We start from the raw sequence: 17588 nt of genomic DNA, 5'->3' as shown, positions 1-17588 counted from the left end.
GCCCAGCTGTGGCCAGCTGAGCTCTGCAGCTCACATGAGCTGGGCTGGGATGGGCTCCCCCTCTGCTCCCACCAAGAATCAGCATGGAATTGTTTGGATTGGAGGAGACCTTAAAGCTCTTCTTGTTCCACCTTCCACTAGCCCAGGTTGCTCCAAGCCCTGTTGTTGAAGACTGCAGGAATGGGGATAGCTATTCCAAAAGTAGAGGTTGATGTGGGAGGCCCGGGACAGCCCTTCTGGGGTGTGTTGGTGGCACCAGATGTGTGCTCACGCTCTCAAAATCCCTATCAGTGCTTTTAGGTGGCACCTCTCCAAGCAGGCGTGCCCAGCAGTGCCAAGTAATTAACAGTTTTTCACCTACTCCCTGCTTTTTTAGCAGCTTGTGGATCATTAAGCCTCCAGTTTGGCAGCTGCCCCAGGTTTAATTGGTTTTCATCTAAACTCTTCACTCCCTTTTTGTGATTCTCCTGTTGGACTGGTGGGACAGACTCGGATCAGCCTTGCCGCAGCTTAGGGACTCCACAGGCAATTGAGTTCTGGGGTTTTTAAAGTTATAAACATTGTGGTTGAGCAAATGAGATGGAGAGTGTTCTGAGAAGCACAACAGAGGCAGAAATCCCTTTTTGGGGCAGGACTTGGGCTCCTTTATCAACGTAAGTGCTTTCTCCTGTTCATCATACCCTCAGTTTTACATGGTGTTCACGAAGCAGAGATGGGGAGTTAAGTCTTTACCATCTCAAAAAACTTCCCCCCTCTAGATTCTAGCAGGACCCACTGCTCTGGGCTGTGTGGTGGCTGGGATGAGGGGTCTGGTGGCACTTGTTGGGGGGGGCAGACGGCTCAGGTAGGCAGCACAGAGGGCCCAGGTGCCAGCCTGGTGTGGAGACCCAGACATGCCTCCCTCGCTTGGCAGAGGCCCTGCTGAGGGGAGAGCTTGTTCTGGAAGCCCCTGCAGAGATGGGGGGGTCAGGAAGCTGCTGCAGAGGTGTGAGGTGGGGCTGCTGCAGGGATGGGGGGGTCAGGAAGCCACTGCCTTCTCTGTGAGCATGCAGGGGATGCTATGCTGCTGATGTGGCATCTCAGCTGGATGTGTCCCAGCTGGGATTGTGCCCAGGCAGTGCTGGTTGGTCAATAAAGCTACAATGAGTCTTTATTTAGTCCCTTCCTCATGCAGCTGTAGAGATTCTGTCAGAGAGGGGAGGAGCAGGAGCCCCTCTGCTCTGGAGACAGGCTGGGACAGTTGGGGATGTCACCTGGAGAAATCTCCAGGGAGACATCAGAGCCGCTTCCAGTGCCTAAAGGGGCTCCAGGAGAGCTGGAGAGGGGCTTTGGACAAGGGCCTGGAGGGACAGGACAAGGGGGAATGGCTTCAAACTGCCAGAGGGCAGGGTTAGATGGAATTCTGGGGAGAAATTCTTCCCTGTGAGGGTGGCAAGGCCCTGGCACAGGGTGCCCAGAGAAGCTGTGGCTGCCCCTGGATCCCTGGAAGCGTCCAAGGCCAGGCTGGACAGGGCTTGGAGGAGGCTGGGCTAGTGGAAGATGTCCCTGCCTGTGGCAGAGGGTGGAACAGGATGGTTCTTAACCTTTCAACCCAAACCAGTTGATGGTTCTATGAGATAGTGACATTTCACATGTGATGGACCCCAGAGAGGCCAATTCTACTGGAGGCCTGGTCAAAGCCAGGAGAAAATGCTGGGTTTGGTTTTGGAGGGCCATGGAAATATGTAGGTTAGAAGGGACCAGCAGAAGTCTTAACTGCAACCTCCTGCTGAAGGCAGGGTCCCAAAGTTCAGGTTGATCAGAGCATTTGGTGTCCACTCAGGTACAGGAACCCTCTGAGGATGGAGGTCCCACCACTGTGGATCTTGTCACAGCATTGTGCCACACAACCCTTGAAAGGGTTGTTTCGCCACTGAAAGGATGGTTGGGCCCTGGCACAGCTGCCCAGGGCAGTGGTGGAGTCACCATCCCTGGGAGTGTTCAGAAGACCTGTGGATGTGACGTGGTGAATGTGGCAGTGCTGGGGCAGGAGCTGGAATGGATGATCTTGTGACCTGGGAGGGCATTTCCAGCATTAATGATTCTGTGAATCCCTGATTTTCCTGTTGTGCCCCTGTGCCTGGTGTCTTGTGCCCTTTTGCCAGGCAGGGCCGTGTCTCCCTTCTCCACAACCCTTCTATAGACACTGGAAAACTGAAGTTCAGCCTCCCCAAGTCCTCTTTTCTCCTGCCTAGTGGGTCTCTGCTGAGCTCCCAGCCCCCTGGGTAAGGCATGTCATGGGACAGGGACCATACCCTCAGGGTTTGCCCTGGGTGCCACACACCTGCTGACCCTGCACTGGTCACCCAGAGTGGCTTAGGGAGTGACAGGGACCACCATGGGGACACCAGGATGGGATCACAGGGGCTACACATTCTTACAGAGGCACGAGGGGGGCTGGAGGAGGTGGTGGGACATGGCCCAGGTAAAGCAGGGTGGGACTAGAGGAGTTTTTGGGGCATCTCCTGCCCAAGCTGCAGTGGGACAGCTCCGACCATCTGCCCTCTGCTGATCAGCCAGCACGGCAGGGCCCAGCTGGAGGTGTCTTCTCACCTGTGCCCAGGTGTGGTCCAGCTCCCCCATTGAGGCAGCAGAGCTCCCACCCTTCGGGGGCTGCGGCCTGCCCTGAAGGGACAAACCAGGGACTGGCTTGTGGCCAAGCCCCCTGGAGCCTGGAGGTGATGGCACCACTTGAGGGGTCAGACCAGAGCCTCCAAGCCCCATGGCCGGTGGGGCTGTGAGAGGGGATGTCACCCCGTCACCCAGCTCTGTGGGAATGTCACCTCGGGGCAGGGCAGAGCCTGGCAGCCCCGTGACGGGCCCCGAGGGCCCCGTGTGGGTGGGATGAGCCATGGGCAGCCATGGAGCAGAGCCCTTGGCTCACCCGCAGCCTGGCACAGCGAGTCCTGCAGGCTTTGCTGCAGGGCAGGAGGTGCCATGTGCCCCCGGGCAGCCTGGCAGGGTGAGACCCCTGCCTGGTGTGTCTGGGAATGGACAGCTGGGGAGACGGCAGTGGAGAAGGACGTTCTCAAAGCTCCATCACACACAGGGCTGCGGGACCATCACCTTGCCTGGAGAAGAGCTGCAGGGAGCAGAGGGGCGGGGGCCTCGGGCAGGGCTTGGCAGCCCTTGGCTCTCCCCCAGCCTTTGAGGATGGAGCTGGAGCTGGGTGGTGAGGCAGAACTGCCCACGGACATCCCAGCTGACCAGAGCAGTGACAGTCCAAAACCACTCCCCCCGAGCTCCCAGGGCTCGGCATCCCTGGAGCTCAGCATTACCCGTGCGTGGGAAAACAGCCTTGGTAGGGGAACCCACGCTGCTCTGCTGCTTCCGAAGCGCTGGGGTGCTCGGGGTGACCTCCGGGGCCGCCTGACGTCAGGAGCCCGGGTCTCCTGGGACACCCGGGACCTCTGCCAGCGTGCCGAGCTTGGCCCCAGGGAGCACGAACCAGTTCCTGGCTCCACCAGCCGCCCTGCCCTCTTAATGAGGGATAATGAGGTGCATCTCATCAGCGCTGCAGACTTGCCCCCTGGCCACGGCGGCTGCCGGCAAAGCCCCCGGCAGGGACCGGCAGGGATGGAGGAGCGGGGCAGGAGGGGACTCCAGCTGGGGGCTCGGCGGGGTTGGGGGCTGCGTGCCAGGGGCTGATCCAGCCCCCGTCAGTGACCCCAGCAGATTCCCGGGGGGGTTTCTTCCCATTGCAGACCTCACCTGGGTGAAGGACGCACTCTCTCAGCGTTGGCAGGGGCACGTTCAGCTGCTCAGCCACCTGTGACCATCACCCACCCTGGCAGCCCACGGCCCGCACAATCCCCAGATGTGCCCCCGGCAGCCCAGCCCGGCCCGGCCCGGGGAACCCTCGGTGCCAGGCACTGGCACAGGAACAGAGGTGCTGCGGTGGCCGGGAACGAGACGGGCTGGAAAGGAGACGGTGTTTGGCTGCAGGGCGGGGAGGATCAGGCAGGAGGAGCGGGCTGCGCTGTCCCGGCCCCGCTCCACGGCTCCTTCCCCGTACAGGTCACACGGGCTGGGGGATGCTGCTCCGTGCTGTGGGACAGCCTGGGGGCTTCAAACCCCCGTCGCAGGGGCTTTGAGGGATGGGAGCTCTGTGTGCTGAGGGGTGGTCCAGCACCCTTGGGTGAGTGGCTGGGGGGTGGGCGGCTGTCAGGGGTTGTCCCCATTGCTGCTGTCTGTTCTCTGCTTTTGTCTCTCCTCCTGGGCTGCACTCGGGGTCCCCAGAGCCCCTGCCTGGCTGGTGCTGCACACACAGCCTACTGTCCCAGCTGGCACTGCACACCAGAAGCCCTTGCCCTGGCACTGCAGCCCATTGTGCCTTCTTGGCTGGCACTGCAATCCCCAGCCCCCCTTGCCCGGTGGCACTGCACTCTGTACCCCTGCCTGGCTGTCATTTTATGCACAGCCCGCTACCCAGTCGGCCCTGTGCCCCACAGCCCACTTTCCCCACTAGCACTGCACCCTATAGCCGTGTGCCCGTGAGGCTGCACCCCCAGCACCTGGTACTGCACCCCCCAAGAGCTGCTCTTGTACCTCCAACATCTGTCCCTGCCCCTGCCCCATCCCACACCCTGCAGCGCTGTCCTGCAGCCCCATCCCACACCCTGCAGCCCCATCCCACACCCTGCAGCGCTGCCGTGCAGCCCCATCCCACACCCTGCAGCCCCATCCCACACCCTGCAGCCCCATCCCACACCCTGCAGCCCCATCCCACACCGTGCAGCCCCATCCCACACCCTGCAGCCCCATCCCACACCCTGCCTGTTCACACCAAGGCCCTGAGGCTACGCCTGCCCTCAGGCACCCCAAAAGCTCCTCCCGGGTGAAGCGGGGCCGCGCCGGGCCTGGTCGGGCTTCGCCTGGGCGTGAAGGGAGGCCGAGAGCAGGAGGGGCCAGGCGAGGCGGCAGGAATGCGAGTGGGAGAGCGGCCGGGCAAGTAGCGACAGCTCCTGGGAGCACGGATCCCACACGCGGCTGGGCAGGAGGGAGCCCCGGCACGGGCTGGCGGGCTGGAATGGGGCAGCCCATGGCTCAGCCCCTCTGAGAGCCGGAGCGGAGCTCGGCCAGCCCGGGTCCGGGCCCGGGAGCTCGGTGCGGCGGGGAGCGGCAGAATTCCCCCGGCGAGGAATGCCCGGCTGGGCCGGCACAGCGTGCTGAGGATCCGGGGGCCGAGCAGCCGTGATGACCCCCGAGAAGGTGCTGAGGGAGGGGGTGCTGGAGAAGCGGAGCGGGGGGCTGCTGCAGCTCTGGAAGAAGAAGCGGTGCCTGCTGACGGAGAAGGGGCTGCAGCTCTTCGAGCCCAAGGGCTCGCGGCGCAAGGAGCTGAGCTTTGCCCGCATGAAGGCCGTGGAGTGCGTGGAGTGGAAGGAGCGGCACATTTACTTCACGGTGGTGATGGACGACAGCCTCGAGATAGATTTCCGCTGTGCCCAGGAGGACCCGGGCTGGAACGCCGAGATCACCATGGGGCTGGTGCGCTTCAAGAACCAGCAGGCGATGCAGGAGGTGCGCGCCCGGCACAGCTGCCGAGCAGGTACCGCAGCCACCGCGGCTCGGGGAGCAGCACCCAGCCCAGGATGAGGTCCCTGGCTGCAGGTTCCCATCCCTGAGTGGTTTGGGGAATCACAAAGGGGGTCCCGTGGACCGGGGCGGGTCTGCAGGTTGATGTTCCCATGTCCCCCTGCACTGGCTGGGATGCCCCCTGGGTTTGGCCTCTCTGTATCCTGGACAGGGACTTTCAAACGTCCTCCCTCTGTCTGGGGTGGCCTGAGGGATACAGGGCCCTTTGCCATCCTGCATGTGGGATGGGGAGGGGATGGTGTCTGGCCCCACTCCGCAGTCCCCTCAGGATGCCCCATGTCCCAGCGCTGGCTGAGCGGGTGACAGGAGCCTTCTCTCTGCAGTGGTGCAGCTGGACGCAGCCCCGGTGGGACAGCCCAGGGAGTTGCAGCTTCCCAGGAGTCGGATGGAGATGGCCCTTGGCTCGGCAGGTGCTGGAGAGAACGGGATCCCTGCGGGCAAGTGAGGTCACCACTGTGCGGCCCGGGGACAAGGACAGTGGCCCCAGGGAGGCCGGTGCTGGCGCTGGCTCCCCCTTGCCGGGGCAGGACAGAGGCACCGCAAGACCTGGGCTGGCACAGGACACAGGCAGGGCCATCACCTGGCACTTCAGACAGGGCAGGAGGTGACATCCCTGCCTGGGGCCCCACCACCCTTCATGCAAGTGACATGTGCAGGACTTGGTGCACTGGTGGGGACCCCAGGCCTCTCCTGCAGGACAGGGGATGGATGAGGCTGTGCCTGAAGGATCCGTGCCACAGGGAGCTCTGCCTGTGTGACAGTGACACTGGGACAGATGGATGTGGCTGGGTCCCAGTTTTAAAAAAAGGCTGGAAAGCTGCTGCTGCAGCAGGGACTCTTCAGCAGAGCACTGAAGCGATGGTGTGGTGACACAGCTGTGCTCCTGGACATTGTCTTACCCTGGGATGTCCTTGGGCTGTTGGAGAATGCTGGGGACCCCAATTCCCTGTACCAAAAGTGTGCCTTAACAGGATTTTCAGCTTCTTACCCTGGTGTTGCTTTGATTTGTGGGACCCCACAGGGCATGGGATAGCACAAAACCTGAACAGAGCTTTGCCAGTCATGACCCCTTAAACTGGCATCCCCTAGTCGGGCTCCAAAGGCCCCCGGCACCCCGAGGCTCCCTGCTCACCAGTCCCACTGCGCCGTGTCCCCAGGGATTCCCACGGTGGTTTGTGTGCCGGTGACGCGGAGCAGCACAGGGGCTCTGCAGCAGGGAGGGATGGCCCTGCCCCGACAGGCAGCGCAGACAGCAGCGCCTGGAGCCAGCAGCGCGCTCCGCAAGCCGGAGCCTGAGCCCAGCCCGGGGCCGGAGGCGCTGCCGATTCTGCCGGAGACTTCCTGGCCGCGTGGGAATCACGGAGCGCGGTGTCCTTATGTCCCGGGCCACTCCACCCTGTACCCCATCCTGCATCCCATCCTGCATCCCACCCTGTACGCCAGCCTGCACCCCAGTCTACACCCCAGCCTGCACCCCATTCTGCACCCCATCCTGCACCCCATCCTGCACCCCATCCTGCACCCCATTCTGCACCCCATCCTGCACCCCACCCTGTACCCCAGTCTGCACCCCATCCTGCATCCCACCCTGTACGCCAGCCTGCACCCCAGTCTACACCCCAGCCTGCACCCCAGTCTACACCCCACCCTGTACCCCATCCTGCATCCCACCCTGTACCCCACCCTGCACCCCATTCTGTACCCCATCCTGCACCCCATTCTGCACCCCATTCTGTACCCCATTCTGTACCCCATCCTGCACCCCATCCTGCATCCCACTCTGTACCCCAGTCTGCACCCCATCCTGCATCCCACCCTGTATGCCAGCCTGCACCCCAGTCTACACCCCAGTCTGCACCCCATCCTGCATCCCATCCTGCATCCCACCCTGTACCCCAGTCTGCACCCCATCCTGCACCCCATTCTGTACCCCATTCTGCACCCCACTCTGTACCCCAGCCTGCACCCCATCCTGCACCCCACCCTGCACCCCACCCTGTACCCCATCCTGCACCCCATCCTGCACCCCACCCCATACCCCAGTCTGCACCCCCGGGCCCGCGGGGTCCCAGCCCCGTGCCGGGGCAGCAGCGGGTGGCCTTGGGGACGGTGGCACGGCCGGAGCCTGCTCGCTGTGCAGGGCCAGGCTCCTGCTGGCTCTGCAGGAACAGGCTCTGGGGATGGACCTCCTTGGCCAGCTGCTCCTCAGAGCTGCATTTGGGACCTCCCCGGCCGGGGGTGCACATGGAGCCGGACCCAAACACTGCACAGATGGAACTCTGCACCATCCCAGGTCATGACAGGGACACCAGGGACTCCAGGGATGGTGGGACCCTCTGCAGGACACGCTTCACGTGTGGTACCCTGTGTGTACAAGCCCCAGACCAGGTCCCTGCACACGTGTCGGAAGAGAATGGGGTGGTCAGGAAGGCGCTGGTGCTTACACAGAATTTCCAGGGGAAATATCATTGTCCTGGGGTTTCCCCTAAATCCCCAGCTCCCAGGGGATTCAGTGAGGCTCAATCAAAGCCGTGTGAGCATCCCAAGCCTGTGCCATGGTGGGGAGCACCCAGTGCCAGGGGGCTCCCAAAGTTATCGGTTTTATTCAGTGTGACTCCTTTTTTTTAATATTTCTGCCTTCATGCCCCCTGTAAATAGATATTTTCTGTTTTCCAACTGTCAACAATGAACTGTCAGAGAAAATGATCAAGGAAGGTATGTAAGCACTAGCCCTGGCCTTGGTGCATCCCTGGGCAATGGTGATGAGGCAGCAGAGAGGCCAGGGTACCCCAGAGCTGGGGAGAAATTCAGGCAGTCAGTGGAGGGAGAGGACAATAAGAGAACATAAATCCCTCTGTCAGCATTTCAGGTCTAGGCATGGGAAAGTTCAGCTTTTCCATCCTCATCCCCAGCCCTTCATCCAGACCAACACACATCCAGGCTCCCTGCCTGCACTCCATATCCCCCAGGGACTTTAGAGCTCCCCAAGCCTCCAGGTTTGGGATTTTCTCCTGAGCAGACACCCACACTTGCCCCACCCGCAGTGAGTGGGTTCCCAGGCTGACCCTGGAGCAGGGGCCGGGGTCAGAGCCCAGGCAGCAGTGTGGGGGTGGAAGTTGTGCTGCCTTCATCTCCCCTGGGAGGGCTGAAGGTCTCTGCAGAGGAAAAGTCACCCCGAGACTGAAAAACAAATAAACAGCCCGGAGAGGCAGCCAGAGAGTGGAGCAGGCCCAGGGCCAGAGGCTGGAGCATCCCCCAGTGCCAGGGAAGTGGTGCCAGCACACTCCCAGGCAGCCTGCAAAGCAGGAGAGGACTCACAGGAAGCATTTCTAATGCCCCCAGAGGTGGGGAAACTGAGGCACAACGGGGGATGTGGGGTGGCTGTGTGGCCCCTCACCCCTCCAGCACATGGACTCCTGTGGTGAGGAGGGGCTGGTCAGACCCCCCCAGGCATCCAGGGAGAGCTCCAGAGAGGAGAGAGGTGCCCCGGAGCACCCGAGTTCAAAGGCAGGAGCCTGAAAATCTGGCTCTGCTGCTCCTAGCCCGCTGTGCCCGTGTTCCAGCATCTCTCTCCACACTTTTCTGAGGGTGCCCTGGTGCTGAGGCTGCTCTGGGGGGCTGCCCTGTGCCCCCATCCTGGGCAGGGGCTCTGCCAGCACCCACAGGGACTGGCACCCTCCCTGCAGCACCATGAGGGTGCAGTGGGTGCAGAGGACAGGAGTTTTTTCCACCTGATGACATCCCAGGTCTGGCTTTGGCATCAGTTTGGGGCTGGCTGGACAGGATGCCCCAGGGAGGACAGTGGGGTCACAGTGCTGAGACAGGGAGGTGCAGCCTGATGGTGCCAATGCTTTTGTCACATGGGACCTCCTCCATCACCAGGTGCCCCACAGAGAGCCTGGCACTGCCCTGCTTCTCCTGGGTTCATCTCTGAGCTTGTGGGTGGTTCATCTTTAGATAAAAATGAAAAAAAAAATCCCAGCTGTAGCAAGTAGCATTCTGCTTTTTGGCTTTAGGTCAATGTCCAACTTCCTCCAGAGGTTCCTAAAATTATTTAATTGTTGGCCATCCTTAATTACAATTCCTAAATCACTGGATTTTGGTTTGGGACATGCCACCTGCCCAGAGCTCTTCTATGTCTGTGTGTCCATGCTGCAGGGAGCAGAGGCTGAGATGTCCCCAGCACTGCTGTGGGGAGCGTGGCCATCTCCACTGAATCCTCCTGCACTGGAGGAAATAACTGTCCTTGTTCCCCAGATCCTGGGGTGCTGCGGGGTTTGGGGCAGGGATTGCACATTAATTCCCCACACAGGGCCCTGCTGCAGTGTCTTGGACTCGGTGTCCTGGGGAGTTCAGATCTGTGGCTGTGACATTCCCCAGCAGTAGAGCTGAGGTTGTGGGAGCCCAGGAAACCAGCAGGGACTCGCCAGGAAGAAACGAAATGAGGGCCCAGACATTGCTGGAGCTGCAGGAGGAACAACCAGCACGTGCCAGCACCCATCTGTCCCCCACTGTCCCCAGGCAGGAGCCACTGAGTGGCTCTGGGAGCGGGGGTGGTCCAGCCCAGCCCAAAGTGGATACTGAGATGTGTGTCAGAGACAGATGTAAAAAATCTGAAAATGTCCAAAAACTCTGTCAGGGTCCCTGCCTGGGCCAGAAATTTTGGATTATTTGGAATAGTCTTTTTTTGCTTGTGTAGAATATTTTGCCTTAGGCTGGAAACCAGCCTGGACTTTGTGATACTCAAACAGATGTCTCTGCTGAGCCGTGGCTGCCCATGGCACAGAACAGCCCAAATCCCCCTCCTGGTGAGAAGAGCCCAGAGGATCAGCTCTGGGAAGGTTTCATGTGTCACTGGCAAAGCCATTGAAAGCTTAAAGTCTTCAGCAGCTAGCTCCATTTCAATAATGTCTTTCCACTATCCCAAAGTAGGGAATTCCTCCTTATTTAATAAAGCCTTTTCCATGTGCCAGAGGCATGAGGCAGGAGCCTGTGCTGTTCCTAAAGGGCCCCTTGGCTTTTGGGGGCCCTTAACTTTGGCACCTTCTGCAAACATTTCAGACCTCCCCAAAGTATTCAAGCAGAGAAAAACAAACTGGCCCTGATACTTCTAGAAGTGGGAGGTATTTCTTGCATTTTGGGATAATTGTCCTGCCTTGGCATCCAGCCCCAGAGCTGCTTCCAATGGATTTGCTCTCTGTAGCCAAGTGGGGAGGGTGAGTCCCATGCCACGGATGGAGGGGCTGGCACGGGCACCCCCCTGAGCTGCACCAGGCCCAAGGGGTCTCTGGAGTTTGGGGTTCCCAGGATGCAGCTGTGGCTGAAGGAGAGGACATGGAGCAGCACATCCCAGAGGGATGGGAAGCCTCTAACCTGCCAGCAGTGGGAAATGGGGGTGCCCTGGTGGGGCTGATGCAATGGGGTGAAGATCAGTGGGGCAGATGAGCTGGGAGAGGTCTCTCAGTCCCTGGGAATACCTGGGGTCTGGCCTAGGGCTGTGCTGATTATCCCAGGCTGGGCTGTGATGATTATCCAGATTCTGGCCCCTTTCCATCTCGGGGCATCCCTCAGGTTTGATGGAACTTGTTCACAGATGCAGCAGGGTGAGGAAATTCACCCCAGGGCTGCAGAAGGCATCGGCTCTTAGAGAAGCATCCCAGGAGTTTCCACTGCACTGCCACCAATCCACGAGCAGGTGGGGCTGGCTGGGTTCCTCTGGCAGCTCAGGAGGGGTGAGAGCTGCTGGATGGTCTGCAGGAGAAACAGCACGGGGACCACTCCTCAGGACATGTCCCATGGCCCTTCACCACTTCACTGCCACCTGACCCTGCAGCCTTGCAATCACCTGGCTTAGGGGGTGACCTCGCTGTTCCCTGGTCCCTGAGCAGTCCCACACAAGGAAAACCTTCTCCCACACCGTGGTGAGTCTGTGGGGCATCTTCTGTCCCAGTCCTGTGACAAGCCTGGTGCAGCTGGGGGTCTCCTGTCACCCCCCAGTCTGGACTCTGAGCATGGCAGTGAGGATGAGTCCCAAAGGACACCAGAGTCTCAGCTGTCATTTCTAAGTCTGTCCTGGATGCTCTGGGAGCTGCTGGCTTTGTTAATTCCATTTGGGTTGATGGAACGAGGATGGTGGTTGGGAGAGGGTGAGGAGAGCATGGCTGGGAGGGCTCTAGAGGAGGGGAAGAGATCTCTCCAGCATTGCTTCAAGTCCATTTCTTCAGGGAGATTGGCTTCATGTGGGGCAGCTGGAGTGCTCACAGGAGTCGGGTACCTTTGCATTTCTGAGACCTCGAGGAGCCAGGGGACCGTTGGGCAGATCTGGCAGCCTCTGGCACGGGCGTGGGGCTGATGCACCAACACCCTCCAGGGACTTGGAAGATCCAGAGGGGGAAAATGCCCCATCCCTCTAAACACATGCCAGAGGGTCCACTTGTAAGAGACTAAACACAGGTGACCTGTAGACCCCAGGGACGTTGAGGAACAAGCAGCTGTCCCTGGGGACCTGCTCCTGGCTGGGTCTGACCTCCTCATACAGCTCTCTGAGAATTTGCTGTTGGCATCCATCCCCATGGTGGCAGCCCATGGGGAATGCTTCCCTTCAACCAGTGGCTCCCGGTAACAGGGGGATATTTGATTTGTAGCAGCAGCAGCACATGGACAAATCACAGAATCATGGAATAGTCTGAGTTGGAAGGGACCCTGAGTCCAATTCTAAAGTGAATGGGAATCAAACCCATGACCTGGGTGTTATCAGCACCCAGCTCTGACCAACAGAGCCAATCCCAGATATATTTTTATTATTTTGCTCTGAATTTGCTCTCAGCACTGCTCTACCCCGGAGATTTCCAGCCTGATCCTTCCCACCCCACCAGCTCAGAGCGGTGCCCAATGCTCAGGTGGCACCTGATAAAACAACCCCTCACCTGGAAGCAGCTCCCTGTGGTCTGTGAGCCAGGGATGGGGATGGGACTCAGAACGTCCCCTCTGTGTCAGCCGGGGAGGAGGGATGGGACATCTCGATCCCCTGCCAGTCCCTCTATGCAGCTCCCATGGCAGAGCTGGGGCTTTGAACGCCATGGAAAAACCCCAAATCAGGGGTCCCATTGCCCCATCCCTCTCCTGCCCTTTCCTCCTCCTCACTGCGGGTCCCAGCAGAGGATGAAACCTGAGACTGGAGCAAATGGCATCCGAAGCACCCCCGCCCCATCCCCGGAGCTGCGGGAATGCAGCGCCGTTGTCACAGGCTAATTTTGGCTCCTCTGTGCTCCGAAAACAATTCCAAGGCATCCGGGAGGAAAGATGCTGGAGGCCTGGCCCCGAGGGGGCTTTTCCTTATAAAGGTCTGCCGGGGCTGGTTAAAGCCTCCTCCTCCTGCTCGGAAGGGACAGCAGATCCTCTGTGCTGTTCGGAGCCAGGGAAGGCTCCTTGCAGGGCTGGGCTGGATGCAGGGGTTCCTCCCCTGCCTGCTGGGACTTGTTGGTGCCATTCACACCAGGGTGGCACCACCACTGCCATTGCTACTGTCACCGACCTCCCAGCAGCTCCTGCCGGTGTCCAGGGAGGGGAAAGGAGCCAGGAAGGTTCTGCAGTGTGGGGGCTGTCTGTGCTCCCCACCATGGGACTGCCCCACTCCTGCAGCCATGTGCCCCTCCTGGCCACAAAAGCCCCAGGATTAACATGCCATGCATTGTCCCTGCTGGGCCCCACGTTGGGAATTGTTTGCTCCTAAATTTGTCCCTAAAAATACCCCAGGGAACAGGTGTTGCCTGCCCTGCAGTCCTTGTCATGCAAAGGGACACTGGGCAAAGGGCTTTGTGGGGAGCAGTGGGGACAACCAACAGCTTTTTCACTGCTTTTTATGGGGAAAACCTCAGGGCCTGTGAGGGACTGGGAGTTGCTTGAGCATGCCAAGCTGCAGTGCTGTGCTGGGGGAGTGGGGCTGCTCTTTCTCCTTAGAGAGGGGACTGTGCCCTCCTGGGTCCCCACCCTGCCTGGCCTGAGGTGTGAGCCCACATTTGCTGGTTTACACCATCACCCCTCAGCCATGCAGCCTGACCTGCTGAGGTTCCCTGTGCTGCTCTGGTGGCTCTGGTGGCTGCCAGGAGGACCCTTGACCAGCACTGTCATGTGTGTGCCTCACACACAGGCCTCAGCACTGTTCACACCCCCTCCCTGCCTTTTCCAGCATCTCTGCAGCTCTGTCACAGCGGACAGACACAAGGCAGAGGTGCCAGGAGGATCCTGCCCATCCCCACGGCATCAGCAGCTCTGGGCAGCCTGGGCCTGTCTGTGTGTCCCCAACACCCCCATGCGAGCAGGAGCTGTCCGAGCTGGGGACATTCCAGTGCCCAAAGGGACTCCAAGAGAGCTGGAGAGGGACTGGACAAGAGCCTGGAGGGACAGGACAAGGAGAATGGCTTTTCACTGCCAGAAGGCAGGGTTGGATGGGATAGTGGGGAGAAATCCTTCCCTGTGCAAGTGCTGAGGCCTGGCACAGGGTGCCCAGGATGCACAGGACTGCCCCATCCCTGGGAGTGTCCAAGGCCATGTTGGACAGGGCATGGAGCAAACTGGGATAGTGGAAAGTGTCCCTGCCATGGCTGGGCTGGGACTGGGTGATTTTTAAGGTCTCTTCCCACCCAAACCAGCCTGGGATGATTTGCATGCAAACAGCCCTGGAATTCTCCGAACCAAAGGGGGGTTGTGGGTGCCCTGGGACACAAGTGCAGTGACACACGGGTGACCCATGTGTGTCCCTGTGTTCCAGGCAGGGCCCCAGGTGTGAGCAGCAGTCCCAGCACTCCCGGGGCTTGCAGCAGATGCCTGCAGAGGAGGGGATTTGTGCTATTTTTACCGACCACTTGCAGGCAGGGCTGGGATTCAATACCCCCCCTCAGCCCCAGCCCCGGCAGAGTGCGGCTGTCCCCAGGCCAGGCGTCACCTCCCTCCTGCACACCAGGTAAGGCACTGCCACTGCCCCTGCCCCTGTCCCCCTGCGGGTGTGCTGGTGCTGAGATGGGCACGAGACCCCTGGCACTTGCACGTGGCAGAGAGGAACCCCCAGCACAAGAATCTGCCTGAATTTCTCCCCCTCTCTAAGGTGGATCAGATATTTCCTCTGCTCTTGGAGAGAGGATTTGTGAGGCTGCAGTGGGGACAAAGACTTTGAACTGATATTTGCCTGTTTTTTCCCAAACCATGGCAAACAGGACTGTTTGGGGAGCACTGCCCGAGTGTTCCAGCCTGGCTCACGGGTGGGAGGTTTGGGGTGGGAACAGAGTGGAGAGTCCTGGTAGCTGGGAGAGTGCTTGTGGTTTGTCTCCAGCCTCCTGGGATGGGGGAGGATGTCAGGATTGACCGTGTTTGGCTTTATGGGATTATTTCTTTTAAGGATTTCCATGATTCAGTGGTTCAATAAGCTTTATTAGCTTTTCACAGCTGGGACAGTGCAAATAGTGCAGAATTAGCTTGCCTAGATCCTCTCGTCCCCATCAGGGAGCAAAATCTCTCATGGATGCTCCAGATCCAGCTGGAGTCCAAAAGTCCTGGCACTGGGGATTGCTGGGGATGTCTCACTGGCACAGCCGAGTCCCTGCAGTTGTTTGGGAAACCAATTTAGGACCATTTGGCCTGAAAATGTGACTGACCTTGGTAGAGGTCGTGAGCTCGAGGTGTGGTGTGGATCCCACCCCAAGGAATGCTGGGCTCTGCTCCAGCAGGGAACAATGGAAACACTGAGAGGCTGCTCCCAGCCCTCTCAGCTCCAGGGAAAGAAAGGCTCCTCTGCCACCCCTGGAATAAACTTGGGGGCAGCAGCTGGGACCCAGCCCGTTCAAGGCACCAGGGATGTTTGTCACAGCACCAAAAACCCCTACAAAGGCAGGAAACAGAATCTGTCTGATGTGGTTTGAGGACAAAGAAATTCCTGTTCTTGGGATTTTTTCTTGTAAATCCAGGGATCTGCATTGGGGGGCTCTGGGGAAGATGATTCCTGCTAGATTTTATTACATCCCACCCCCCCACCCCAATCCTCCAAACTTCATTTATTCAGGACATTTCTCTGGCTGGGCTGTGAGGACATGAGGAGGGATCAGGGACGAGGGGACAGAGCCAGGAAGTGCCCTGAGATTTGCTTGGCACAGGCTCCACACAAACCTGTGAGCAGCTGTTCTGAGACCAGCTTTTCATTTCCCCCAGCATGAATCCTTGGGGTCTAAAACAGTTTCCAAATATTGTGGGATGCAAAAGGATCAAGGCAAAAATCCCAGATTGTACATTTCACTCCCAAAGAAAAGGACTAAACCCACACCTGGAAAATGCTGTTTAAGGAAAAAAAAAAAAAAATTAAAAGGATTGCTATTTCCCCCCACATTTTTCTTCTGCTTGAGCTCACAGGATGCCCCAGCTGCTCAGCACAGGAAGGGACAGCGGGGTCAGAGCAGGGCCAGGGGAGCAGCATGGGCTGGAGCAGCTGCCAGGGCTTGGGATCAGCAGGCAAATGTAAAATAGGAAATCCTGAGTGTTGCACCTGGAATGTGACTGCTGAAGGAACCTGCTCAGCTGTGGGCTCTTAGAGAAGCCCAGAATGGTTTGGGTTGGGAGGGACCTTAAAGACCATGCAGCCCCACCCTGCCATGGTAGGGACACCTTCTGCTGTCCCAGGCTGCTCCAAGCCCTGTCCAGTCTGGCCTTGGAGACTTCTAGGGATGGGGCAACCACAACTTCTCTGGGCAACCTGTGCCAGGGTCTCACAGCCAAGAATCTCTTCCCAAAATCCCATCTAACCATGCTCTCCAGCAGTGGGAAGCCATTCCCCTTGTCCTGTCCCTCCATCCATTGTCCCAGAGTTTCTCTCCAGCTCTTCTGGAGGCCCTTTAGGCACTGGAAAGGGCTCTGAGGTCTCCCCAGATCCTTCTTTTCTCCAGACTGGGCACCCCTAGCCCGGTTCCAGAGCAGAGTTGTTGCCCTTTGCTCCATCCCTGGATGGGTTTTGGCTCTCCCATCCCACAGGAGCTGCAGGACAGGACCCCCTGAGCCGACCCGGTGGGGGAGCCCCCGAGACACCCCATTTCTCTGAGATTTCCAGTCTCCATCCCTTGCCCCGAGCTGGGGCGGGTGACACAGGCGGGAGGGGAGCAGCTCGGAGCTTGGGAACAGCCCCGAGGAGGCCGAGGCTGAGCCCTGCGGGGTGGCTGGAGGCACACTGCGGTTTGCCCGGGGTGCAGGCGGGTTTTCCGCGGGGATGGAGCCCGGGAGCCGCTTCCCTCGGCCGGCAGCGCGGGGCAGCAGCGCACCTCGGCACCGCTGCCTGCTGCTGCTGCGCTCGGGGATCGCGCCTTGGCTTCAGCCGCTTCCCTCTCCTTGGCAGGGAACAGCCCACGCCGCGATGCCAGAGCCGTGAGTAGCTGCGGTCCCCTCGGAGCCCGAAAAGCCCCGCTTGTCCCTTTGGGGAGCATCACCCGGGAGACCCTGCCCTGCCCCCCTGCCCTGCCCCAGACCTCTGTGCCATTCCTCTCGCAAAAGCTGTCTTTAAATGCAAATTGTTTGTCCTTTCAGTCTCCCAGTTCAAACCTCGGGGTTTTCCTACATCCCAAAATGCAGATTTGAGGGGGGCAGCACCTCTGGATTTGCCGTGAGGCTCTCTGTAGCACATTGCACAAATACAACACATTCCCGGTGGGCAGAGAAGGGAGGATCTCCCTGTAAAGCTTTCCTGGAGCAACGAGCTGGGGATGTCCCAGCCCTGTGATCCTGAGCAGCATCCAAGCATCCCGACCCAGCTGAAGTGGGAGTGGGGGAATGAGGGTGTCTGAACCACGGGGACTGAGCTGGGGTTGGCACGATGGGCACAGTGCCAGCTCACCTGTCACACCTGAGTGACATTTTGGCTTCCTTAGCTGTGGCCCTGAGCTCCCACTGCATTTCCAGAGGGCACCTTCACCTCAGACCTG

General features: G+C 59.5%; 1 protein-coding gene across 2 annotated transcripts; it reads left to right on the top strand.

The window, feature by feature from the left end:
- Positions 1-120: 120 nt before the first annotated feature.
- PHLDA3 (pleckstrin homology like domain family A member 3) lies at positions 121-6621 on the top strand. Of its 2 annotated transcripts, none has more exons than XM_072918788.1 (2): positions 121-5559; positions 5958-6621. In XM_072918788.1, exons 1-2 carry the CDS (start codon positions 5236-5238, stop codon positions 6240-6242), a joined length of 609 nt encoding a protein of 202 aa, XP_072774889.1. In that variant the 5' UTR covers positions 121-5235; the 3' UTR covers positions 6243-6621. The 2 variants fall into 2 exon arrangements, with proteins under 2 accessions (XP_072774889.1, XP_030147917.4); XM_030292057.4 differs by having other exon boundaries at positions 121-5587; positions 5958-6211.
- Positions 6622-17588: the final 10967 nt, after the last annotated feature.

The sequence above is a fragment of the Taeniopygia guttata genome, chromosome 26 (assembly GCF_048771995.1).
Source record: "Taeniopygia guttata chromosome 26, bTaeGut7.mat, whole genome shotgun sequence".
Lineage (NCBI taxonomy): Eukaryota > Metazoa > Chordata > Aves > Passeriformes > Estrildidae > Taeniopygia > Taeniopygia guttata.
Note: the sequence above shows the minus strand (reverse complement) of the source record. Positions and strands in the feature narration are given on the sequence as shown.

What these genes read in the sequence shown, in the direction of transcription:
- PHLDA3 (XM_072918788.1), top strand. Translation starts at nt 5,236, where the DNA reads ATGACCCCCGAGAAGGTGCTGAGGGAGGGGGTGCTGGAGAAGCGGAGC. An exon ending in ACCAGCAGGCGATGCAGGAG is followed by an intron (nt 5,560 to 5,957) that starts GTGCGCGCCCGG and finishes TTCTCTCTGCAG; the next exon opens with TGGTGCAGCTGGACGCAGCC.